Genomic DNA, 24,456 nt, shown 5'->3' on the forward strand with positions numbered 1-24,456 from the left:
AATGTACTCACAAGTGTGTCTGGTTCCAAACTTTCACTATAAACAAACAATTCATCATCATCTGGTGTTCTTCCCACCCTTTGAGTTTTCTTGCACATTCGAATATCAAACGAGAAATTATTATTACTACTACTACTACTACTACTAGTTGTGGTCTTTGTTAAAGGATCTTTCTCCAACCAAATTACATGATCGAGATTACTAGATCCAAACTCAAATTCCATGGTAGTTTCTGAATCAGACATTTCAAACAAAAATAAAAATAAGCTAGTCAATCGTTGAGGGTTTGAAAGATGGTGAGAAAGATTAGTAGAGTGTTGTTATTTGGGGGTCGGTTGTGGTGGTGGGGAGGAGAAGTCTGTATGTATTTATAGCTGCTGAGATGATTCACCGGCCGCTTGTTTCTAATTCTTTTAACCGTTGAGAGGCGAGGAGAAAATAGAAAGTTTTTAATTGTTGATTTTGAATTGGAAACTTGAGAATTAGATTTTTATCCATGCTTAACACGGCCACCGGCAATCTTGCTTTCAAACATCATCAAATTTTATACGGCGATTGTCTTTTAAAGGATACAATGTTAAGTCGATTGTCTTTTAATAGTGGCGTCCTACTTTAATAGATTAGAGGAAACCAAGTAGAAATAGAAATTTTGTATTCCCCTTTGAGAAAGCTCATGAAATATCTATCAAGAAGAAACAATCAACTCTTGACCGTTTGCAGCGCAATATTTACTCATTATTAAATATTGCTATACTCAGAAAGACCACAATTAGAGTAGTTGCCAATAATATTCATTACACCTAAGATTACTAATAATGTCCTGATTTGATTTATACATCCAATAAGCTTCTACTAGCCAAATTTTGACAACGTTAAAACTTGAAGCGCTTCACGAAGACCATGAATCCAAGGGTGTATTCAGGGAGAAAGATTTCTCATATGGAGATCTATAATTAAATGCATTTAAAAAAAGTTGATAATTACATTAGTGATCGATCCTGTAATATAAGACTGTAAGGGAAGATGAAAGCACTTTATATATGATAAAGCTAAAATTTCTTGTCAAATAATAAGTATAAAGTTAGGGATTTCAATTCAGGAATGCCAGTGGAAGCTATCAGCAATTCAGCATGGTAAAACAAATCACACCTAAAAAACAGTCATGTATTTACTAGGTGTTATTGCAATTTGCAAGCCCAGAAGCATAAGTTCAAAAATAAGATTCAAAATTCACACTTAAAAAAACGGCCATATTTTCTTTTCTTCCTTTCTTTTTTTTTTGTTGTTGAAAAAAGGGTCATATTTTCTTAGGCTTCTAATTTTGTTTTGTTGAAAGCTTAGGTTTCTAATTCCAATTAAAACTTTCTAATTTTTGTTTTGTTGAAAGCTAATATTTGATTTTTTTAGGGGAAAATACTATTCAGAGTTTTACATAAATTTATTTGAGCGATGGCTTAGTTGTTACGAGGTTAGATCACGTGGAAGCTTTCAAATCCTCCCGTAAGCACAAACGCAAATTTTTAATTTTCGAGGACACCCTCAAATTCTGTCAAATTGTATTTTTTTACTACGGTGGTGTTCATATAATACGTCAAAAAATATAGTCTATTACAAAAAATCCATAGTTTTGTAGTTAATTTTGGTTGGACGAATTTGTGGGAAGATTTGATTATTAGTAAGTTTCTAATTTTTGTTTAAAACTTTCTATTTTCTCAGCTATAAATACAGTCTCCCCACCCCCACATAACAACACTCTACTACTAATCTTCTTCTTCTTGATTTCATCACTTTTCTCTCTCCTTGATTTTCTTTCAAACCCTCATCATCTGAACAAGCTTAATTCCATCTCTCTCTACTTGATTTGTTTGTTTAAAATGTCTACTTCAGAAGTTAATGATGAGTTACCTTTTGAGTTTGAATGTAGTAATCTCTGTGATCATCGAGTTTGGTTGGAGAAGGAAGATCAAACAGAGACCACTACTAGTAGTAGTAGTAGTTCATTATCATCTAATTTCTTGTTTGATATTGAAATATACAAGAAAACTCAATGGATAATAAGATCACCAGAAAACCAAGAACAAATATTTGTTTATGATGAAAGTTTGGAACCAGACACAACTTCGCTTAGATTTTCTCTCAAACCAGATATCTTCAAGTATCGTGCAACACTCCGTCGTAATATAATTAATCGTCTCTATTCATTACGAATCAAAAATATGAACATCCGTTGGGAAATAATCGACACTATTACAAGTTTTGCAACCGAATTAGCCAATGAAGAAACCAACAAGGTTCAGATTAACAAGTATCTAATTCGTATGGATTTTTTGATATCTGATGTTTATGTTCGTGACGCAGTGTCTGAGATGGAAAGGGCTTTGGTGGAATCAATTAATCAGATAAATATGGTTCCAGCTTCTCAATCCTCAATCGACAAATTAGAGAAAATCGAATTCCATGGTGAAGATTCTCAATTGACAACGAATACCAGTTGCAGCGTCTGTTTGGAGGAGTTCGAGAAAGGTTTAGTACTAGCAAAGTTGCCGTGTTCGCATATATTCCATAGTGATTGTATAACCCAGTGGCTCCAAACGAGTCACTACTGTCCTATATGTCGGTTTCAAATGCCCATTTAGACACTAGTAACTTGTTTTCAATACCTTCTTCTTTTCAGATGTAAACAAAGTGATCTTTGTGAACATGAGTTTCAATTCGTTTGTTAATAGATTACTTTCTCTCTTTTATTCTTGGGTGTTTCAACTTATTAAATTAGGAACTAGACACTGATCGATCCTTATACCCCCAAACGTTAGAATATGGAGTGTAAACTCGAGTAATTTACTTTATGCCCATTACAAACCATTTTTGCTTTTAAAGAGCAAATTGGTAGGTTAAATGGCCCCTAGTCAATTTCCAAGTTTCAGGCGCTTCCAATATCGGCATAGTAGTATCAAATTTCTGTTTTTCCCCTGTCAAACTCATGAAAACGACACTCGATTTCCTTCACTCTTCAAATGTGAAAATTTTCAACAATCATTTTCCAAGGATCCTATTATATTAATAGTTAGTCGCGGCTTCATTAAAAACTGTCTCATGTCATATTATACTGATAGTTAGTTTCATTTTTAGGGTTTTAAGAAATTTTGCATTAGACCAAGACTTCACTTCTGTCCCAATAGCATGCGGCGTGGGTCTGGTATGCCTCCAAGCCAGCCATTAAGAAGACCCATAACCTTGTCTGGATTTTCTGTTCCCATTGAAATGCAACTCTCAATATGGAAATTCATGGTTCTCTTAATCGACATGTATGCCTCAACCATGTCTAAACAGTGATTAGGTCTATCACCAAAGAGTTATTTATCACGTCTAAGTAAATTTCGAATGAAATAAGAGCTTAAGTACAATCAGTGTCATTATTCTAACACAGTAGTTCATTCGGTGCACAACCAATCTACCCTGAGCTTTTCTAAGTAAAAGTTAGCGTATGATCTATGATGTCTGACTCGTCTGAATGACTAAGTTGGGCTGATCTTATGTTCATCTAAAATAACAAATTATAGATCACGATATGCGAGAATAGGCAAGGACTTCAAAGAAGTCCCACTGAGATATATCCAAAAGCAATGACACCTCTGGGGGAAGCAAGTTTAGTAGGGCAACATTTTATAGCCACAAGTCATAATGGGTTGTGAGGCCACATTGCATAATTGAGGAAGCCACTGTGTTTGTTTAGGACGGTTGAAGTGGTGGCGGGTTGCTATGGCCATAAGTGGGTGCGGATTGACAGTTGGTGGCAGGTGGAGAAATAGGTGAAGATGTCAAGTTCTGTTCTTGAGCTGGGAAATCTATGTTGATTTATCATGCCCCGATGTTGATGAAGGATTAGTTAACTTTGTACGTTAAGCGAAAGTATATTTATCCTCGATCTCCATAATTGATCTCGGTCTCATCTTCTTGGGTTCTTCTCGAATCTTCTTTGAGATTTTCGTGAACAAGAGAAGTTGAAACAGGAGTTATAATATTTTGAGTATGGTTGGTCGTCATATCTGAATTCAGCTCGTATTATACTTGATTTTCTTGTTCACCGCTTGCACTTGTTTTCTTACGTAGTAGAACCACCTTCCTTCAACCAAGATATGCACCCACTTCCCACTCTTTTGCAATTTGTTCAATTATTTTCACCTTTTATTGAAAGTTTAAAGACATCGTATAACGCCATAATAGTTGCAGTTGTACCATATTATGAATTTCAGTTCGAATAGGACCAAGATAACAGGCAACAGTTTGTTTCTCCGACTAAATAATGTCACAAAGCATTAGAAGATGATCGAGCTCTGCACTATAATTTTCCACGATAAAATCCCCTATTGTTTTAAGTTATGAAACTTCTTAAAGATATCTTGTCGATAGTTTTGTGGTCATAATTTCTTTTTATATAAGTTATTTTCTCATCTTTTCGCATGTTAGAATACGACTCTTTCCTTTTAAAAGATGATACATTGGAAGAAATATAAATTCAAAGTTCAGGGACAATCGAAACAACGACTGTGTCTGAAGGAATTTAACAACCTAGGTTTTTCAGACATCAAATTTGTATAGTTTATACACCACTAGTATAGTTTCTGACTAAAAGAAAAAAGTTGTACCGCAGTAGTAGAGTACACAATTTGGCCAAGACAAAATCGAACTCTGATCCAAATAATATGGATCATAGATACGTTATACAATTTTCATTCTTACATGTTCATTCATAATTCAAAATATACATGTACCACTATTGGAGTTTCATTCTCAGAAGCCAAAATCTTTTACCGCTTTAGCTGATAAATACCTGAATTTTACTAAAGGCTAATGTGCTTTAAGGTGGGTGCTTGGACTCCAACTTCTTTAAGATGAAACTTGTAATACTCCAGTTAAATCCACGGTACTGCAACCACCTCATCATTCTTGATTTTCGCTTCTCTAAAGGCACATCTTGACTTCGCAGCCATTGCTTCGATGCTTGAGTGAATAGCTGCTCCATCAAGACCTTAGACATCCCAAAACTAGAATGATTACCACCACAATCATCATCATCATCCTCGAACACATGTTTCATCGCTTTCTCCGCATCTCCTTTACTCACCCCTTTTTGGTGTAGCGCCTGATAAAAAACAACTAAATGAGAACAAACATTGGATTTTTTTTTCGTCGATTACCATATATCATTACATGGAGCTGACTTGTTTCATTATTGTTCACCTATTTCTTTTCAAGGGAAAGAAATGCAGTGATTTAGTTGACTATGCATAGTGTCAAAAGCTTATCTTCTGTTTTATTTTAATTTACTTCTATCTTTTACTTTATTTTCGAACACCTTTCTTCAAATCATGAGAGTAAACTGGAAGCTGGAGCTAAACTTCCTTTACACCCGAAGTAGTCCCGAGATTTGCCGGTTAGCATGAAAAGAGAATTTGTATCAAGTTATGGAGAGGTAAACAAGAATGAAAACAAAATAAAATATACAACATAAACGATTAAAAAAAACACATGCTGCTGAAATTCCACATAATAGCAATGAAGTTTCAAATGTGTTCCTTACTTGCTTGATCCGCCTAGGTCCCCAAGTCGAGGAGGACCATCTAGATCGAGAAAATGCTTCAGCATATGAACAATCGTCAATCAAACCCCTGTGGGAAATCAAAAGAATGACGACACTGTCAAGTCCTATGTAACATGAACATTCATACAGGACTAGGCATCCAAATCTAGAACGCGGTGTAGGACGCAACACACAACAAACAAAAAAGAGGTCAACACCAGGAAATGGCAAGGGAAAAAGCCCATGGTTATTACGTCCTTTATTTTCATTTATAATGTTCTTACCATCAAACCCACCAATGTTATATTATACCCAAAGATATCGACCAAGGGTTATATGTTATGGGCCCAACACAAAGTGCTGATGTGAAGTAGTATAAGGGAGTATCCATACACATAGGTTACAGACATGCATAGGGGTCTAAAAGATGTGTCGGATCGTCGAAACTCTTCCCTCCGAAGAAAAACACAATTCGGTTCTTCGATCTTTGCAAAAAGTCTAGGTTGTCGCAAAACATCTAATAACTGTGGATGGGTAGTCCTATGTTGAAGTATCCACAGAAGAACATGGTCCAGACTTTCCTAATGAAAAAGATACTAACTAAACGTTTTTTTTTCTTTTTTGAAGAATAATTAACCAAACAATCACTCACCTCTTCTCAAGATCATGTAACACTTGATCGATTATAGGGAGAGGAATTTTCTTAGTTTGTAGTTTTTTTCGCAACTCGACTGCAGTAAATGCTCTGCATAAGGAATAACACAATTCAATTAATACTAATTGACAAATCGAAAGTAACTAATCAAGCGACACACATTATATAGTAAGGACTAAGGAATTAAGTAGAGAGAGTTAGACCTTTTTGCAAGTGATTCAATTGCAATTTTCTCGGCATCTTGTATACTTCTACTAGGCAGTTTCAAACCTCCTTGAGAAGTATCTTTTTCATAAAAGGTTCCAGATAAACCTATTAACTCTTCCTTCTCATAGTGACCCTCATCTTCCAACTCCAAGAATTCCTCTTTCTTTCCAAATATATTGTTCGATTCGACTGTTTACTCATATGAAAAAATAATCACTCTTATTAGTAAACAAAAATGAGCATAATTTTGAACTTATAAACAAATTTATACCAGAAAAGTTGAATCAAATTATACCAGTTTTAGGTTTAGAAAGATAAGAAACCCCATTTTGAGATCTTTTAGCTCCAAAAACCTTAATTGTTAAAGGAATTGAATCCAAACCCTTGTTTGAATCTATTTCTTCTGAGTCGTGACCATACTTTAGAGTTTTAGGTTCCTGAATTTGTGAAGATTTCTTCGGAATGTACCTCACTGGACCCGAAAATAGGTAATCTCCACAGTATCTAATGAAAAAGGTTCTCTTAACCCTAAAACTTGAAACATGGAAGAATTATGATTGCGTTTCTCATTTATCATTTTAGTGAAAGTCAAGAATTTCAATTTAGAACTAGTCGGGAAGAGTCATACCAAGGAGCTATAACACTAGAAGAGAACCGAAGCTTGATTGAGATATTGACGCCGAGATTTCCAGCAGAAATTGCCATTTCTGTTTAATACCCAAGGTGGAGAACCTTAATTGAGCGGGAGCTTTCCAAGTTGAAACCCTAGTAGGTGGCCAACGTTTGATTAATCTAAAAGAGTTATTTCCCAAATAGCCCCCAACTTTGTGACCACTTTCCTGCTTAGCCCCCTATTTTATCAAAAATATCCAGATGACCCCTTTTATTTCAGTTACCGGTAAATGCCCGTTACTCTCTCTCCTCCATCTCATCCCCTCTCTCTGCCAACTCATCTATCACGCCACATCATCGTCTTCATCGGCGTAGGTCGCCGGCCAGCCAAATTTTCGGTCCGCGACATTCAAACTTCAATTTCTTTTTCTCTCTCCTCTCTCTCTAAACACCGGCGAAAGGGAAACCCTTCGTGCGGAGTTAGGTATGTTCAATAACAGACCGTGAAGGTCTTCATCAAAAAGAAATTTGTTTTTCACATCCAAATATTTTCCCACGTAAGAAAAGGACCCCTAAATACAATATTGGTCTTCATAAAAAAGAAAAGCCAACGCTTTGGAGAAATTAGTTTATTTTTTGGGGTGCAAAATTTTAAAGAGAAATTGTGAGTTTGGAGAATTTTCCGGGGTACAAAATTTGAAAGGGTATCAAAACATCTTCTTTTTCATCTCCGACTACCAACTTCAACCACATCCACCACCACAACGGACTAAAGGAAAGTGTATATATCTGCCTTTAGGGTCATTGACCACATCGTGTGGAATGGAAGTGACGGTCTCGAGGGTAGCTCCTTCAACCATGAAACTAGGCTTAGGTCTAGCGGGTTGTCTCTTTGTGCTGATCTTCTCAACTTGAACTCCTCTGTGCACCTTGATGGTTGACAAATGCTCGATCGTTACATGAACTCTTTTCCTGACTTTACCAGTATGTCAATGGTAGATTTTTTTAGGCACATCCTTATGGATAGCTCCATTAACCGTGACATCGACGTAATCACCAATCTTGTAGGTTCTGAGGTAAGTAGGTGATATAACCCTTCTTCCTGAATGGACAAGAAAACAACTCTCTAGTTCGAGAACGAAGACCATGACCAGTTGACATCCTTGCCCTAAAATTCTCCACCTTCTGTTCTATTTCTTCAGAGTTTGAGATTGATGTTAGGGCTTTACTTTGTATAGACGCAAAATGAATCACCCTAGAAACTTCTTTGTGATTCTCTATTTCCTCTCTTTTCGAGAGAGAGAGAGGGGAGAGACATAGTGAGAGAGAATGAGAGAGTGAGTGAGAGAGAGAGACAGTGAGAGAGAGAGAGAGAGTGTGTGTGTCAGAGACAAAGAGAAAAAGAGTCAAATGATGGTGGTAGTGGTCGGAGGTGGTGACTGGAATTGGTATTCTGAAGAGGAGAGCCGGAGAGATGAGAGGAAAAAAATTGAAAAAAATATAATAATGGTCTAGACGATAACAATTAATCGGCTATCGTTACTTGTACAAAAAGAAACAGGTCAATCAAAATTGTTTTCCAATAACAACTAGAAATAAACTTTCTCATAAAAAAAAATTAGAAAATAAATTGACAATAGCTCCTTAGGGCACATTGCCCACTTCCCCTAACTCACATATTGTCTGACTATATATTAGAGACAATTTTATTAATATTAGAAATAAAGAAAGAAAAAGGAAAAGGAAAAGAGTTCTCACATTTTTAATGGGAGGGTGGTTCATGAAAAAGGTGCTTGCTTTCCTAGGAATCCATCAGACTTCAGTTCCCAGACAGACCCCTTTAATATAATTAATACTACTAACATAGGAGGGAGGGTGGCCAAGAACTTAGGTTTTCTGCAACTGGAGATTTGATTTTCAGAAGGGTATTTTTCTTCTTCTTCTTCTTCTTCTTCTTCTTCTTCCTTTTTCTCATTTTAAATCTTAATTGTCTTATTTACTTGTTGTTTCCATTAAAAACAAAACAACAAAAAATAACTACTACAAAAATTGAAACTTATTCTGATTCACTATAAGAGTCTCTCTCTCTTTCTCACTTGCATGTTTTTTGGTGATTTGTTTTGATGTTCTTTCAGGATGAATTCAAATTTCTCCTTGGTATGGATTAATTCAGGTGAGTTCTCTTTTTTAGAAGGATCTGGGTAGTTTGAAAATTTAGATTTTAATCGGTTTTAGTACCCAGCTTTTATTTCTCTTCGTCTTCTTTTGCCTTTTGAAAGAAAGGGATGGGTTTGAATGATTGATCTTCTTCTCATTTTAGGGCATCTGGAATATTGAATGTTGTTTTGCTGTTCTGTGATAAGGGATCAAGGTTGAGTAAGTTCAAGCTTTTTTCTGTCAATATTCAAGCAAGCAAACCATTTTATCATCTCATCATGAGGATTGCTTTGGATTGTTAAATTAATGTTGTGGAGAATTTAATTAAGCTTTATAGGGGTTCTTGATGATTGGGATGTCAATTTGGGAATTTCTTGTAACCAACTGACTAGTAATTCTTATTTAATTTAGTTTATCTCTTTGGGATGTCTAGGGTTTTTGAATTTGGGGTTTTTTGGGTTTGATATTGAATAAAAATTGTATTAAGGTAAAGAGATTGGTGAATGGGTATTCAGGCAATGGGGTCTGAAGGAGGTAGTAACCAGCAGTCTCGGTTTCTGCCATTGACTCGGGAAGGTTCCTTATATAATCTTACTCTAGACGAGGTTCAAAACCAATTAGGAGATTTAGGGAAACCTCTAAGTAGTATGAACCTTGATGAACTTCTCAAGAATGTTTGGACAGCTGAAGGTAATCAGGTTGTGGGGTTAGACACGGAAAATCCTTCACCTGCAAACCAAATTGCTTCAGCTTCAGCTTTGAATCGTCAGGCAAGCCTAACCTTAAGTAGAGCTTTGAGCAAGAAAACAGTCGATGAGGTGTGGAGAGATATCCAAAACGGTAATAGAAAAAGGAATGAAGAGGTGAGAACTGCTCAGGAGAGACAGCCAACGATGGGTGAAATGACCTTGGAAGATTTCTTAGTGAAAGCAGGGGTTGTTGCCGAAGGTTCATCCGATAAGAAAGATGGAGGTGGTCAAACTATAGGGGTTGATCTAATGGCAGAACCACCACCCAATTTTCCACCACAAACTTCATGGATGCAATATCAGCTCCCTTCAGTACATCAACAGCAGCAAGATCAGCAACAACAAAATATGATGGGGGCTTTGAACCCGATTTGCCCAGTTCCTCAACCACTGGGTGTAGTTGCAAACCCTATTTTGGATGTGACTTATGCTGAGAACCCAATGCTTATGTCCTCTGCTTTAGTTGATACCTTGTCCGACACCCAGACATCTGGACGGAAAAGGGTTGCTCCAGGTGGAGAGATCGTCGAAAAAACTGTAGAGAGGAGGCAGAAGAGAATGATCAAGAATAGGGAGTCTGCAGCCAGATCACGAGCTAGGAAGCAGGTCTCTTGAATTTGTTGTCTCTCTGAAGGCTCGTTAAATGTCATTTATATAGCTTATTGTTTATACAAATATCTTATGGATGTTATGTACAGGCTTATACAAATGAGCTGGAGAATAAAGTTTCACGTCTGGAAGAAGAAAATGAGAGGCTCAAGAAACAGATGGTAGGCTCCTGCCATTTCTTCCCCTTTTGTTTGTTATTTCCTTTCTTTTTCTTTTCTTTTCATTATTTGTTCCTCTTCAATTCTTTGCAATAGCATGTTCTCGTAGTGTAAGTTTTGTTTTAGGAGTGAAATCATCCTGCCACACCGGCACATCATCATATTTATCCTAAAAATCACGAAAACATGATCTTATCATCCATGAGTACGTCTCCTGTAGAACCTAACTTGGTAAGTAAATAGTGCCAATATATCGACAAGTGAATGCTTTACATGCTTTCTTCCCCTAGGCACTACTCTCCAACGTAAACCCATCCCCTGGTGGAAGTTCTACGTAAACATCACCACTTTAACCGCAGGGAGGCATTGAGTGTTAAACATTTAATCTTGAGACCAAACATCTCACGTCAGGCTCACATGTTAGTGCTCGTGCTATTCATGAGCCATTTCTTACGCAGTTCGAGTGCGTTTTCAATTGTAGTGTTATTAGCTCCTTGAGTATATATCGTTCTTTATTTACGGGGTCTTGGTATAACGAATTAACGAGTAGTCTATTGTTGCTCGAGACTAGCAGAGAATGTTATAGTGATCAAGAGCACTCTTTTTGAGTCTTTGTACCGTATTCATCTCTTTAGTGCCCCTTCATAATTTGCAAATAGGGCTTGCTCAACTTGAGACTTGAGGCACTTCCCTTTTCTGACGTAGCTCCAAATATGCTAACCAACTTGAATTGAGTAAGCTGTCATTCACTTAAGTTTATGGTAAATTGGTAAATAGAGCTCTATTGGTGAATCTATGTATGATGTGAAGATGATGGACAAAGCTTGTGGAGTCTGAGTGAGTATGTGAGCTTAGTAGTTAGTTGCAGGTAGAAGACAAGTCCATGGTGTGTTTGCCTTTTTCGTTCAAAAAAATGATAGTGGATAACTTGCCACACTGGCAAAGTGGCATCATAATGGCACCGCATGAACCCATTATAGCTTATTAGCTTTGGGGAATGTATCTCCTAAAATATGTAGAAGATGATGTTAGGTTAGATAGGAAATTGACTCATGGAGTGAACTAAGAAAATCTCCAGTGGAAGACTGGATCTTAGAAATGTGGGGTAATTAGAGTTCTTGTTAAAATCCATCTCCAATGAAAGACTATTTGAACCTCCATGAACACGTGTAGATGGAGGTAGTTATTTTATAGATCTTCGAGAAGACACTATATTTCTGGAGTGTCCTCTTAATGATCCCTAATTGTCCTAGTTATCACTTTTTTGTATTTTGACTGATAGGATTTTTTTTTTTCCCCATAACTTAATTTTTTTTCTATCAAATATTCAAATTGTCAAGTGACATGTGGATAAATGAAGTATGTTTAGAGACTTACACTGGAGACCGAAAGTAACCAGAGGATATCTAGTTTGGCATGTAGGACAATAGCAATTAGAGATCCTCCAATAAAACTTGGCACGTAGGAATGGAGTTTTGTTTTTTTGAGTGGAAGAAGATTCTCCAAGTTACTTATTGCAGATAGTGGAAGGAGATCTCGAAGTATATTATTTGTCTCAGAAATACGGAAAGCAAATAGTGAGTTGTTGATCTTTGGTGTTGGTTAATGTGGTTCCCCTTTCTTTCTAAACCTGCAACCGAACCTCATTTGTCCCCCGCCCCCCTCCCCACCCCCCCCACCCCCCCCCCCGCCCCGCCCCATGACAGCCTTAATTTTCAGAAAACCATGTTTTGGTTCCATCCATGAGCATCAAGTGAATTGTATGTTACTGAAAGACTTTAGGTCTACTACTCTTTCTGGTGAATCTATGCAGTTCATCTTTTTATATTGAATTTGTATGAGAAACAGAAGAAAAGGTTCCACTTGGATGTATATTCACTTGTCTAAAATTATATGTTTCGCTTCTGTTGCAGGATCTGGAAAAGATGTTGCCAACTGCACCACCGCCCGAACAAAAGTATCAGCTTAGAAGGACGACCTCAGCTTCATTCTAACTTGTGTTCATACAGATGTTTTATATACCTGTGTTTGGTGTTCTTCCTTGAAATTTGATCAAGAAATTCTTGGAAAGCTCCTGCTTCTGCAACTTCTGTAGCTATATATCCTTGTCATGTAGGACGCCCCTTGAAGTACTCCATCAAGGGGGCTGGTTCTTGTTACCTTGTGGTATTGACTAGGTTTAGGACAGCTATTTGTATGTAGATTTCTGTGTTTTCATTTATTTGAGTATCTGCAGAGACAATTCAATGTTCCTACTTGTGTTTTAGATGTTTTCTTTATTCTGAAGTGTCTTTCTTTAGTGGTGTCAATTGGGAGGGGCCATCCCGATTTTGGCCCAGCCTATCGCGTGCAAGGCTAGGCTAGACTAGACTTTTGGTCGATCATAGTTAACCTCGATTGACTTAATGGCAGCTTAAACTTCCATCAGAGTTGACCTCGATTGACTTAATGGCAGCCGCAGCTTAAACTTAATTTCACCTTCATCTTCATTTCACCAGTTTTTCCCCTAGAAACGACTAACTCACTAAAATGACCTCTTCAAGATGACCAGCTTCCAATATTGTCAAGTTTAACTGTGAGCCAATTCTCTCCTAATATTTACCCGCCCAAATATTCTAGTATCATGTTTATCTTTCTCTCTCTCCGGATAAGGGTCACCCCGACGGTTGGACGACACCTCACCGGTGATCCTTCACCAGTGCTTTTTTTTAATTGCATAAAAAAAGTATTTTGTTTAATAAAAAGAATATTTTTTCTCATACACTAATTTCCCAGGACGTAGCAAGTTTCTTCCCTAAAGACAACTCTACTCTCTTAATCTCTACCATCACAATCTCCTTCTTGCTGTCTCCTCGTAACTTCTCTACACAAAAGTGTTCAGCAACACTCGATCTCAGAATTTTTCTATATCGTACTTCGCTGCACCACTTACGACCACCATCACCACCATTTTTTCTCTCACTCTCTCCCTCTTCCCCTATTTCTCATATTTGCAGAAGCTTTGTTTGGTATGCTTTTGTTTGATTTTGATAAAAATAATGTGTGAACTAAGAAAGGACATACATAATTTTCATAAAAGGTAACATGTGATAGTAGTGACAAACTCTATACAAATGGGTGAGAAGTATAATCCTCCTCCTCCAAGACTCTGAAAATTAACTAACCATGTGATTAGGTATTGGATCAAGTGAAAAATCAAAATTATAAATAAAATAATCCCTCTCCAAAATCTTCACTCAAAATGTACCATCAGTTGATCATCACTTAAGTATGATCTTCATGACTTTTACTAAATTATTTCTCTTTTCTTTTTTGTTTCTTTCTCCCTCATGATTTGAAAATTGGATCTTACCACAATTTAATTAATTAAAGAGATAAGAACAAAATTAGTGACTTCATTAGTAGTAATTATACTTCAAATTAACTATATTACCTGTCTTATTTTGAATAATAATCTAATCTCACAGTGTAGTTCAAGATTTCGCCATGTTCTTGTTAACATTCATTTATTCATTCTTCTATAATCTTTGGATCTTGGCATCCAAAGGGGCAATTCTTTATTAGGAAGAGTATGTGGGCATTTAATAGGTCTTTTACTTGGAATCCAAAGTGGTCAATTTCAACTCACTTTATGTCTTTAGCATTTTTTTTTAGTATAGGATAAGATCTATTCATCGATTGGACAATAAATCTTTGTCTACCCATGAACAAATGCAAATCGGCCTGGATGGAACCATGATGAGACTCGCTTATATAAGATCTATTCATGTATATGTTGTTTGGTCATTTCAAGCACACTCAAAAGACTTTGACACTTACTAAGCTCGAGCGTTCACTTATAGTCCAGGTATCAGACATTCTCGTGAGCCATGTAAGACTATCACAATCTCTCACTCTCGGCGGTGAGCCGTCCTCTGCTCTGATGCTATTTGTGATGCCCCAAGCCTTTTATCGAAAAAGAGAGAGAGATAGCGAGAAACACTGAAAGGGAGAGAGATAAAGAGAAAGAAATGTAAAGAAAAATGCCAAGAGTGGAGATTAGGGAACAAAAAAAGAACATAATTGTTGGACCTAAAAGGAAGATGCTTGCACAATCAAATCTTGATCACCAAAGTCTTTAAGACTCAAAGACTTTCCTTTGTACTCAAAACTACGGCTTTTGAGTTATTAGCTTAGACGGATTTTGAGTCTATTTAAAATCAGACACAATGCAGAAAAAAAAAAACAATTTAGCACCAAACTTTCAAAACTAAATATGCCAATTCAAAAGAGAAAGAGGAACGCATGTGGGTCATCCTTGATATGGTGTCTAGTAATGTACATGCTCTCACATGACTCCTACAATATAGTGATATATTCTATACTTTATATACTTAGTGTTTAATATAATTAAATTAAAGTAAGTCAGAGAAATAGTGGTGATGAAAATATATAGTCAAATCAAAAGCTCACATGAATACCACCTGCTTCCAAGTTCCAACTTCCATTTTTAATATAGTTGCAGAAAAACCACTAGTATCTACATATAAACAAAACACAAGTCATTACTTCCAGTACTTATTTCCACCTTATTCATTAATAAACTATAAAAACAATCTAAACCCATTTCCATATAAATCTTAATCTTTGATTTAAGAACCTACCCATTTCTTCATTCATTTCTGTGAAATTAGTTCCCAATCAAAATTTTCATCCACCAAGAATAAGAACAGAAGCCATGAGAGCTACAACAAGGTACAAAGCTTTTGTTATTATGTTTGTGTTGATTTTATGTCACATTTTCATGTGTTCTCTTGTACTATCTTACCATCATCATCATCAAAGTAAAGATCAAGTTATTAGAGAGAAAAACCAATATTATTCTAGAAGAATGTTAGTTTCTTTAGCTTCACTTTCTAGAGATTTTAACAAATTCTTTCATGGAGGAAAGAAAGGAATCAAAGAGCCCAAGAAAGCTGTGGAGAATAGTTTAAGAAAAGCACCAAAAAGTGTACCAAATCCAACTGGGAACAGAAGATGATTGTCAATCTCAAAGATGGTAGGTCATGAACAAGAGAGAGAGAGATCTAGCTAGATAGACACACTAAAAACCCAGTTTAGTTGGATGGTAACAAGCGTGTCTTTTATTTTAGTGCAGAGACTAAAGTTCGAATTTTACAGTATCAAGAGAGAGAGGAGAGAGAGTTTATTTCTCTTCCATATTTTTGTAGGTTTATATTGATTTTCCTCAATCAGTTTAGGTGAGAGAATTGTACAAATAGTTAGATCCTTTCTTAAGTTTCTCACTCACTCTTTTCTTTCATTTAATTCATTTTTAATTTTAATTATTTAGTTCAAATTTAGTTATTAATTTGCTGTAGATGTAGTGATCCAATATTTGTAGAAGGAAAACAAAAATGATGATAAATGAGAGAGAGTAAGATATATGTAATTAGGGATCCATCTTTGTACAAATTAATTACTACTACAAGAATGGAGAATTTAATTAGTACTACTTATTGTTTAATCATTTGTATACCCTCTTTTTATTAGGTCTTCTTTTCTAGTACTACAAAGACCTACTAGGCTACTACCACTATATGAGTCAGTAAGATAGTAGACAGATTTAGAGTTCAATATTTTGATAAATTAGACACAATCAAGTGAAATGAAATACACTTAATTTTTTAAAACCTTTGAATTGATGTTGGAATGTGAACTAGTGTTAAGTTTTTAAGGCTAGTGCGTGTTTTTTTTTTCTTTTCGGATGACGTGGAGCACGGGTGGGGTTTTAAACCTATTACGTGGGGCTCTAGTTTTGATATCCTGTTAAGTTTGTGGTCATTCAACTCAAAATCAATTGGAAATGAATACAATTATATTCTTGGTCATACTCCTTTCCGCGTGGGACTAATCTCCAAACTAGAAAGTGTAAGTTTTCATGGAGTAAAATAGAGTTGAGTTAGGGGTATAAATTTTCCACTATCTTTTGAAAATCTAGAGTTTTTTTTTTGTGAATTGGTAAGCGTGTGCCTCGAACCCTTGACCTCTAAGTTGGAAGACTTACCTCTTACCACTTGAGCCAAGGGTAAAATCTAGAGCTATATATGTATTCCCACTTAACCTTTGTTAAAGATGGGTGGGTTCCTCCGTACTTGGAAAGGTGGAAGACTCTACCTCCACAGAAAACATGCAAACATATCTCTCTCTCTCTCCTCTGTAAAGTTTCTTTTTCCCCGTCCATGGTGTGTCTTTCTTGGTCACATGAAAGATCTACCTTCTCTCTCTCACTCTCTTTCTAAAGATAATAATATTATTATTTACTCTCTCTTGACTAGAGTAGTCCTATCTATCTGTAAAGGTTAAGAAGCGTGTGTTCATGTTACTCGACCACATCACGACAATTTGGCATCACCTTCTCCAACTTCCCCCCATGCTTTCCGGCTTCCCACTTCTCTCTCTCTCTCTCTTTTAAATGCCAATTGAAAAGTAAGTCCACATAGCTCGAAAATTTTGGACCAAGCATGGCATGACTCGTGAGTGATGCCGTGGCGTCCCCCAGTAGAAAAGAGGTATGCCGCGTCACCAATCGAGCAAACTTGTGGGGAAGTTTTTTTTTTCTTTAATTTGAAAATGGACTATTGATACTCCATCAAGATGTGATAAGCACGATAATTTTCTAAGTTAAACCATTGATTAAAAGAACCTAAAGTCTAACAACGTACTGTACTAAAGAATCTAATGCCCAACAAACTAGTTATTTATACTTGTAATATTCTAAATTCAATAAACATGAATTTTACCTCCTCTGGGAATCAAACCTCGACCATCCAGAGTTTTGAAATTTTTGGCCATCTTGCACAGCTAAGTTCTAAACTTCTAATTTTGCCCCAATTTGGGACCGGATGGAAAATGTATACCTCAATATTCGCCTAGTGTTTTACTGTTTTAGTTTCGCCGCTAAAACTATGATCTATTGTAAAGTTTAACCATCAACATTTTTATATCTTTTATTTCTTTATTCAGTCTCTCTTTCTTTTTTCTTCTTCCTTCATCACCACCAACATCATTGTCTTTATCTTTTTCATCTTCGTCTCTTCTTCCAACACCATAGCCACCACCACTACCAGTGTCATCTGTATCTTCCTCTTACCCCTCCCTTTATCTCTCTCCAATTTGGAGATAAAAGTCTAGTTCAAATTCTAGTGAATTATATGAAATGAAATGATGTCACTTTCTTCATTAAACTATCTTTATTCGGGCAGTTCTATAGGCATCTCCTTCATTACTTTTAGCACCACCTACAGCCTAAAGACTTTTGGGAAGAGCTTATGCGCGAAAGGGCGACCATAGCAGCAATTAGCGGCCCACCTATAAATACACTCCCTTTATTGCTCTTGACACCCCTTCATTTTTTTAACACCCCTTCATTAAACTATCTTCATAGCCAATAAAGCTTCATTTTAGATCCCCTCTCTCTTCTGAAAGAACGCAAATAGGTCTGTTCGTGAAGACCCACTAACAAGTCCGTGCGTGAATACCCACAAATAAGTTTAATCCTCAAAACCCAAAAAAAAGTCCGTTCGTGAAGATTGGGAACAGACTAGTTCGTATTTTCACGGACAAAGTCAAGACCCTCTTTGTCAATTCCAAAATCTATCCCTCCACAAGGTTTCTTCATCAATGTACAACAGAAGTAGGTGTCTTTCAAGGATTAGTTGATAATGAGTATGGAGACAACGGTGTTCACAGAAAGAACACGAACTTCACACATAATGGTAAATTTTTAGTTTGAACAAACATTTTGTTTGAAATTATTTGATTAAAAATACGGGAGTGTGGAAGTCCTATCCGCACAAGCCACACATTAGTTTTAGTACAAAAATTTAAGAAGCAAAACATTCAACAATCAGAGACTCTTAGAGAAATCTCTTGGTGGTTTGTCTGAACATCAATAAAATCTCCTCTTGTTAAGACCGTGAAGGACCCGCTTAGGCGCTTACCTGTTGGTCGATCTTGTACAAAACGTATATAACGGAAAGAAACAACAAAACAATCCAGATCTTTTGTTAGTTAAGAAACCGAAAGTAAATTTTTTGAGAGAAGACACCCTCGGCTACAAGATAAATAAGACACGAACATGATCCAGTCACCCAGATACCGAGTGCTATGTCGAGATCAACCGATGTCTAGAACTCTAGAAAGAGAAAACAAAAACTGGCTCGTCAGGTATGTGAAGTTATTCAGGACTGAACCTGATTAGGGATGCAAAAAAGTCAGTATTCTCATGTTGTGAAGGAGAACCGATGCTCTTCCGACCCACAGATTGGAATATTTTGTATATATTAGACTGAGTTCCTAAGATAAGATCTTAAGACCCTTTGACCGTTTAATACCACATTGTGAACATGTAGAAGAGAGCCTCTTATTTTGGTGAGTAGGATTAAAATGTCAACTTGACCATCCCTAATGCCACAATCAGAGCCAGCATCCACAAAGTATCGACGACAATAGAAAAGAAGTGCTGTCAAAGCTTGTTTACAACTCAAAGCTTTTAGGTAGGATCGTATTGGCGCATGGGTAAAGTTGATGTACATTTTCGGAAATGAAGAACCTTCAGTCATCATTGACCTTTCTTGAACCGCAGGTACTTTGTGGAACAAAGTGCTGTCAAATATTTCCTCAGCTAGTCTTCTACACTAAAGTAGTAGGCAAAGCAAACCCTGTACACGTCTCATTCACTAGATTTAACTCTTGGGTGAAGACTGAAATGAGAACGGGCTCTCTTCGATCCGAAATTGATCCACAAGTTACTCGATTGACTTGGTCAAGCCCAACTGATCAGGGACATATATGCATATAACTCTAGTAATGAATACACGGGCATGTGTACCGATAAAAGAAAAACAAACTGATAAAAGAGCTAAAGAAAGCTTCTGCTCTGGCATGGGCTTGTCCTTAGACTATCATACTTCTCCACATAACCAATCTAGGAGCACAAATATGACAGGATATCGGAACAGTGATAATATGACAAAGAAATACCATTTCTAGCATAAAGACTATCTTCAAGTACAACAACATAATCATACTGAAATTATACAAAAATAAAAATGAAAAAAGAGATTTCGAAGAACCTGCGAAGGCTGTGATTTCAAGCTGACATACCATGAAGTAAAGCTCGCTTTCTTCTTCTCCTCGAACTCTAATGCAGCAAATTCGTATCTGTGAAATAACAATCATTCCATTTGACAAGATTAAAAACCGTTCATCTCTAGAAGATACGTTCTTCGTTTCGAAAGTGCCTTAGCAACTGCTTTAAATGACCCATCAAAAGCCCCAGAAATAAAGGAATCAACCTCCTTTTTACTTCTTCCGCTACTTTCTCCTGATGGTTTAATCGCAACCAAAGTAGCCCCTTGCAAAACCATTCCTTCAGGAAGCTCTAAATATGGAGCATACCTCAATTTCATGCTAGAAGCCGGAACTTGTGTTCGCCTTGAAGATGCAGATGCAGTTAATGGATTCTCTCTGAACTCTCTGAGTTGTTCCTTGCCCATACTCAGTGTTCCTTGTCCATCTGCATCAGTTAAAACCACAGATTCTAGAGATGGATGATCCTTTATTATTGGTTGAAGCAAATAATGCCAAGTCGAAGCAGCAATTAGTGAGCTAATCGTCCAAACTACTCTCAGTTTTAGACCTCCGTTAGTGTAAAACGACTCCGGTATGCTTCCATTATCCTCCAATGATCTTTGATCTGTTATCAATTTTCTTTCTATTTGGGTACCTCCTAAAACAACACAATTTTGCAGTGTACTTCCGAATTCAGCTTTCCACTTCAAAAGAACTCCATCTTCAGTCCCAACACCTCCACAAGGTAGTTCAATCCTAAGATTACGAATGTGATTAAAATTCTTGAGAACTTGATCGGGGGTATGTGAGGTGTGTCGGGAAACTTGAGGAAAAATGGATTGGTTTTCATCGTTTCTATGGAGATGGTGGAAGGGTTTTAAAATGGTGAAAATCAGATTGAGGAAGTTAGAAAAGAAACTAGGCGGTGTCTGAGAGGGATACAAGCTTTCGTCTTCTTCCCCGTCAATGGTCACAACCTTATCGATCTTGACAAAGACATCTTCAACTATGGGAACAAGAGAGTTAAACCGTTTAGAGACGGCTGAACATCGACCAAGGGATCGGATATCAGCAACCTTGTTGAGGATGATGAGAACTACAGAATCGGGTATTTTGTCAAACTGGTCCGAGTACACATCAGCTTCATGAACTCTAATTTTCGACTGTGTATTCTGTTTTTTAAATAGAAAGATATGCAGATATAAGTCAATCAGGCACTAAAAAATCCATAAGTTTCCAACAAAAGCTTAGGAACTACAATAAAATTTGATTCAGATAATCAGAAACTGATAATTACAATCATTCTGGATAAATAGATGACAGCCAAGCAATATTATGATTTGAAGTCAAGTAACAAGATGTCTCAAACTTCCCCACCAATAAAACCCTAGAATGCCCAACAGAAAATCTACCAAAAAGCAAAAGAGAAACCTGAGCAATTATATTGATTCAATGCCCTACAACCATAAGATTTCGACAACTAACCCTAGAAAATTTCCATGAACTCATACAAATAGCACTACTAGAGAAACTAGAAAACGTTCATTACCACCAATTCATAATCTGAAAAAAAAAAAAACACAAAATTTCTCGTCTATTATGCAAGATTAGCTGGGAAAAAAAGGAAGTAGAGAAAAATTACCTGAAAATGAGCAATATCTAGCAACCCTTCCGATAATTGTTCCATGATTCAGCAGAAAAACCTAACCTTTCCCCAATAAATCATGTGCTCCCAAATCGAAGATTTCCCTTTCACCCTCGTTGGATTTTAACCAAACAAGAAAAATAATCTGATGAAAATACTCAGTTGGCTCAAGAGGAGACAGAAATTTTTAGCAGAAATGATTGAAAGGACTAAAATATTTCTACAATTTGTAAGATAATAAGGAAGTCTTCAAAATGGAACAAACAAAAACGAAAAACTTGAAATTAGGTTTTGAGAAAGCAAAGAAGAGAGGAGGAGAAAACTTTATGGTGCTTCGAGAAAGAGAAAGAAAACCTTTTTACAAATCCAATGAGCAGGAGAAGGAAGAGGAGGAGGAGGAATGTGAGGGTTTTTTTTCTCCTCTTTCCTCTCTCTTCCTTTTTTTTAATGTGTCAGTGACTTCGTGTTAATCGTTTGGGTACTTTTACACTTTGCTCCCTCCATACTAATTAGTTACTAAATTTACCCCCGTAATTATTGATAATTGAATTTACTCCCTGAGACTTGTTGTAGCATTTGTCAAAATATTACGGTCGTATTTGGCGCGCCGAAAAAAAAAGATGAGATTACCAAGAATAATTGATACTCTAATTTAAATGTTTGGTGATTTTCATATTTTGTTTTATTGTTTGATTTAGTCATAATTAAAATTGATAGGATTTGGTTTCGTCCTTAGATTATCTAAAGAATCCGTAGAAAAAATTATGACGAACTAACTGTCTATGTGTCGAAATTTGTTCCTTAGAAAAAAAAAGATTTTTTATTTTGATAGGAATGTATTTTTTTGGTGCGTTTTTTGTGTACAATTCTGAAATGTCATTCATGGTAATTGTATTTTATCATCAAATGTGTAACATACATCAACGATCATTAACAAAAATAGTAGTATATTTGAAGAGGTAAGTTCTATTAAGAATTATTAAAGGGGTAGACTTAATTAACCATTAATTTTGAGGGGGGTAATGTAAAATGCGCATGATTTAGTCGTTTCAGGGGGGGAGAGAGAGAGGGGTAACGGCACCGTCACGTTGTTAGTCAGCTCCCGCGTAAAATTGATGACTACAACTAGGGGTGGGAAATGGGCCGGGCTCGGGTACCCATGGGTATCATTATCTCGGGTTCGGGCGTTCCGGGTACCTACACTCATGGCCTACATGGCTTAACAAGCGGGCTCGGGCCGGGCAGATTTGGAAATTCCCTGAATAAAGCCCGCCATGGGTACTAGCCCGTTGGTACCCATGACGGGCTTCGGGCGGTCCGGGCTCGGGCACAAACATGAGAATTTTTTTTAATCGCAAATAATCCACTTTTTTTACCAAAACCCTAACCCTATGAATCTTCAAATATGTGATAAAAAAACAGATTTCACTAGGACCTTAACCCTAACAAAATTGTTAATTTTCTTTGATAAGAAAGTTCATCATCACTACCGAGTTTTTTTTACATTAACATCAAACATGAAAAGCAAAAGAGTCGGATCTACACAGATTCAATCTTCAGCATTTTATTTTCAAAAAGAGGGATAAATAGAGGTACAGAGTGAGATACATAAATGGAGATGGAGATCTAAAACTAACAAATCTAGAAAAATACTATATAATATAGAAATTCATATCTAGAGAACACAAAATACAGATCTGAAGAAACATATACATAAATAAGAACTACACAAAATATTGAGATAAAAATTTATACAAGAAACATAGATACAATCTAAATAAACATGAAATAGAGAAACAAAATTTAGACAGACAGAAACTATAGGAAGCAACTTGTAAATCTATTCATTCATCATTGCTTCTTTCATTGTAGAAATTGAAGAAGAAATCTTTATCTTCTTCCCCTCCATCTCGGTCTCTCTCTGTGCATCTCACTCCCAATCTCTATCTTTATCTTTGTGACTCTCAGTCTCTCGATCTCTGTCTTTGTCTCGATACCTTTCTCTCCCTCTCTCTATCTTATTTCTGAACTTTATCTTTAGGCGGTTGAACAAGAGGACGGGGAATAGTTACCATTTTATACTGAAAACCTAAGGAAGTGTGCCTATGTAATGTGCATAATGACCTGGCCCTATAGCCGGGCTTTGCGAGCGGGTATAGCACTCGGGTGAGGGTTTTTACAATGGAGCCCAAGCCCGCCCATTTTCTAGAGTCGGGCCGGGCGGGCAGTACCCATGTCGGGTTTCGGGCTGCATTTTTTCCTATCGGACACGGGCGTTCCGGGCCGGGTTTCGGGCTCTCGGGCCAAATTCCCAGCCTTAACTACAACTGCACAGAGAGAAAAAAGAGTAAGGAAAATCACGAAGGTTGACACAATTTACATGACCCACCACCTCGTTTGGACAATTTTACCCTTTTGTTTTTATAGGTTGGGTAAAAAATTCTTTTGTGAAAAAAGGTGATTCTTCTCTACATTAGTAAGCAAAATAATACAAAAAAAAAAAACTTAAATTTTAATTCATGTTGTAGTTTCCTCGTCACAAAATCCATTTTATGGAGGGAAAACATTAAATGGCCGACTTTTATGTTGACTCCGGCCAGTATGGTGACGAGGTCGGCCCTGAGATATGAACGTGAGAAGGGATAAACGACAGGAGTAAACGGCTCCGACCATGACACATTGACACCTTTCAGCCGTGAGTGCCCTGAAAAGCATTTAGCACATTTAGCTATTGGGATTCGTAAAAAGAAAATATTACACATACAATAAAAAAGAAAAGGATACCATATTGTGAAAATTTATATTCACAAATTAGTAACTAAATAGTTATATAATTTTACATAAAAAAGATAACACAATATGACTTGCACAAAGTCGAAGTAATTTTCACGTATCATTTTTACAACATCTATTGTGTTTTTAGACTTTGGTTGCACCAATTTAGGTTGACAAAAAATTCAAAAACATTA

General features: G+C 36.6%; 4 protein-coding genes and 1 pseudogene across 5 annotated transcripts; 2 read left to right on the forward strand and 3 right to left on the reverse strand.

Annotated features, from left to right (window-relative positions):
* Positions 1-1,874: 1,874 nt before the first annotated feature.
* On the forward strand, positions 1,875-2,636 carry LOC147541476 (uncharacterized). Its single transcript, XM_086632291.1, has one exon. The coding sequence runs from the start codon at positions 1,875-1,877 to the stop codon at positions 2,634-2,636; it is 762 nt and encodes a 253-aa protein (XP_086488417.1).
* Positions 2,637-4,666: 2,030 nt separating this feature from the next.
* Positions 4,667-7,216, reverse strand: LOC147541477 (regulatory protein RecX family protein). 2 transcript variants are annotated; one of them, XM_086674106.1, is made up of 6 exons: positions 7,072-7,216; positions 6,739-6,971; positions 6,440-6,632; positions 6,234-6,326; positions 5,582-5,669; positions 4,667-5,143 (listed from the first exon to the last, which is right to left on the reverse strand). In XM_086674106.1, exons 1-6 carry the CDS (start codon positions 7,146-7,148, stop codon positions 4,859-4,861), a joined length of 969 nt encoding a protein of 322 aa, XP_086530232.1. In that variant the 5' UTR covers positions 7,149-7,216; the 3' UTR covers positions 4,667-4,858. The 2 variants fall into 2 exon arrangements, with proteins under 2 accessions (XP_086530232.1, XP_086530231.1); XM_086674105.1 differs by having other exon boundaries at positions 6,739-6,977; positions 7,072-7,210.
* A 509-nt stretch (positions 7,217-7,725) lies between these two features.
* Positions 7,726-8,298, reverse strand: LOC147541478 (large ribosomal subunit protein eL21x/eL21w pseudogene; annotated as a pseudogene).
* Positions 8,299-8,772: 474 nt separating this feature from the next.
* Positions 8,773-13,007, forward strand: LOC147541479 (ABSCISIC ACID-INSENSITIVE 5-like protein 2). The gene is made up of 5 exons (XM_086674104.1): positions 8,773-8,980; positions 9,191-9,228; positions 9,376-10,567; positions 10,660-10,731; positions 12,642-13,007. The coding sequence occupies exons 3-5, from the start codon at positions 9,716-9,718 to the stop codon at positions 12,720-12,722; spliced, it is 1,005 nt and encodes a 334-aa protein (XP_086530230.1). The 5' UTR covers positions 8,773-8,980; positions 9,191-9,228; positions 9,376-9,715; the 3' UTR covers positions 12,723-13,007.
* A 6,731-nt stretch (positions 13,008-19,738) lies between these two features.
* LOC147541480 (F-box protein At4g18380-like) lies at positions 19,739-22,612 on the reverse strand. Its single transcript, XM_086637064.1, has 2 exons — positions 21,485-22,612; positions 19,739-21,014 (listed from the first exon to the last, which is right to left on the reverse strand). The coding sequence occupies exons 1-2, from the start codon at positions 21,527-21,529 to the stop codon at positions 19,965-19,967; spliced, it is 1,095 nt and encodes a 364-aa protein (XP_086493190.1). The 5' UTR covers positions 21,530-22,612; the 3' UTR covers positions 19,739-19,964.
* Between the last annotated feature and the right edge of the window lie 1,844 nt (positions 22,613-24,456).

Source organism: Eschscholzia californica, unplaced genomic scaffold, assembly GCF_041429995.1.
Source record: "Eschscholzia californica isolate CP2 unplaced genomic scaffold, dmEscCali1.0.p SCAF_4, whole genome shotgun sequence".
NCBI classification, from domain to species: domain Eukaryota; kingdom Viridiplantae; phylum Streptophyta; class Magnoliopsida; order Ranunculales; family Papaveraceae; genus Eschscholzia; species Eschscholzia californica.

What these genes read in the sequence shown, in the direction of transcription:
- LOC147541477 (XM_086674105.1), bottom strand. Translation starts at nt 7,148, where the DNA reads ATGGCAATTTCTGCTGGAAATCTCGGCGTCAATATCTCAATCAAGCTT. An exon ending in TCTAGTGTTATAGCTCCTTG is followed by an intron (nt 6,978 to 7,071) that starts GTATGACTCTTC and finishes CCATGTTTCAAG; the next exon opens with TTTTAGGGTTAAGAGAACCT. An exon ending in TCTTTCTAAACCTAAAACTG is followed by an intron (nt 6,633 to 6,738) that starts GTATAATTTGAT and finishes ATGAGTAAACAG; the next exon opens with TCGAATCGAACAATATATTT.
- LOC147541479 (XM_086674104.1), top strand. Translation starts at nt 9,716, where the DNA reads ATGGGTATTCAGGCAATGGGGTCTGAAGGAGGTAGTAACCAGCAGTCT. An exon ending in GATCACGAGCTAGGAAGCAG is followed by an intron (nt 10,568 to 10,659) that starts GTCTCTTGAATT and finishes TGTTATGTACAG; the next exon opens with GCTTATACAAATGAGCTGGA. An exon ending in AGAGGCTCAAGAAACAGATG is followed by an intron (nt 10,732 to 12,641) that starts GTAGGCTCCTGC and finishes CTTCTGTTGCAG; the next exon opens with GATCTGGAAAAGATGTTGCC.
- LOC147541476 (XM_086632291.1), top strand. Translation starts at nt 1,875, where the DNA reads ATGTCTACTTCAGAAGTTAATGATGAGTTACCTTTTGAGTTTGAATGT.
- LOC147541480 (XM_086637064.1), bottom strand. Translation starts at nt 21,529, where the DNA reads ATGGAACAATTATCGGAAGGGTTGCTAGATATTGCTCATTTTCAG. An exon ending in TAGATATTGCTCATTTTCAG is followed by an intron (nt 21,015 to 21,484) that starts GTAATTTTTCTC and finishes TTTAAAAAACAG; the next exon opens with AATACACAGTCGAAAATTAG.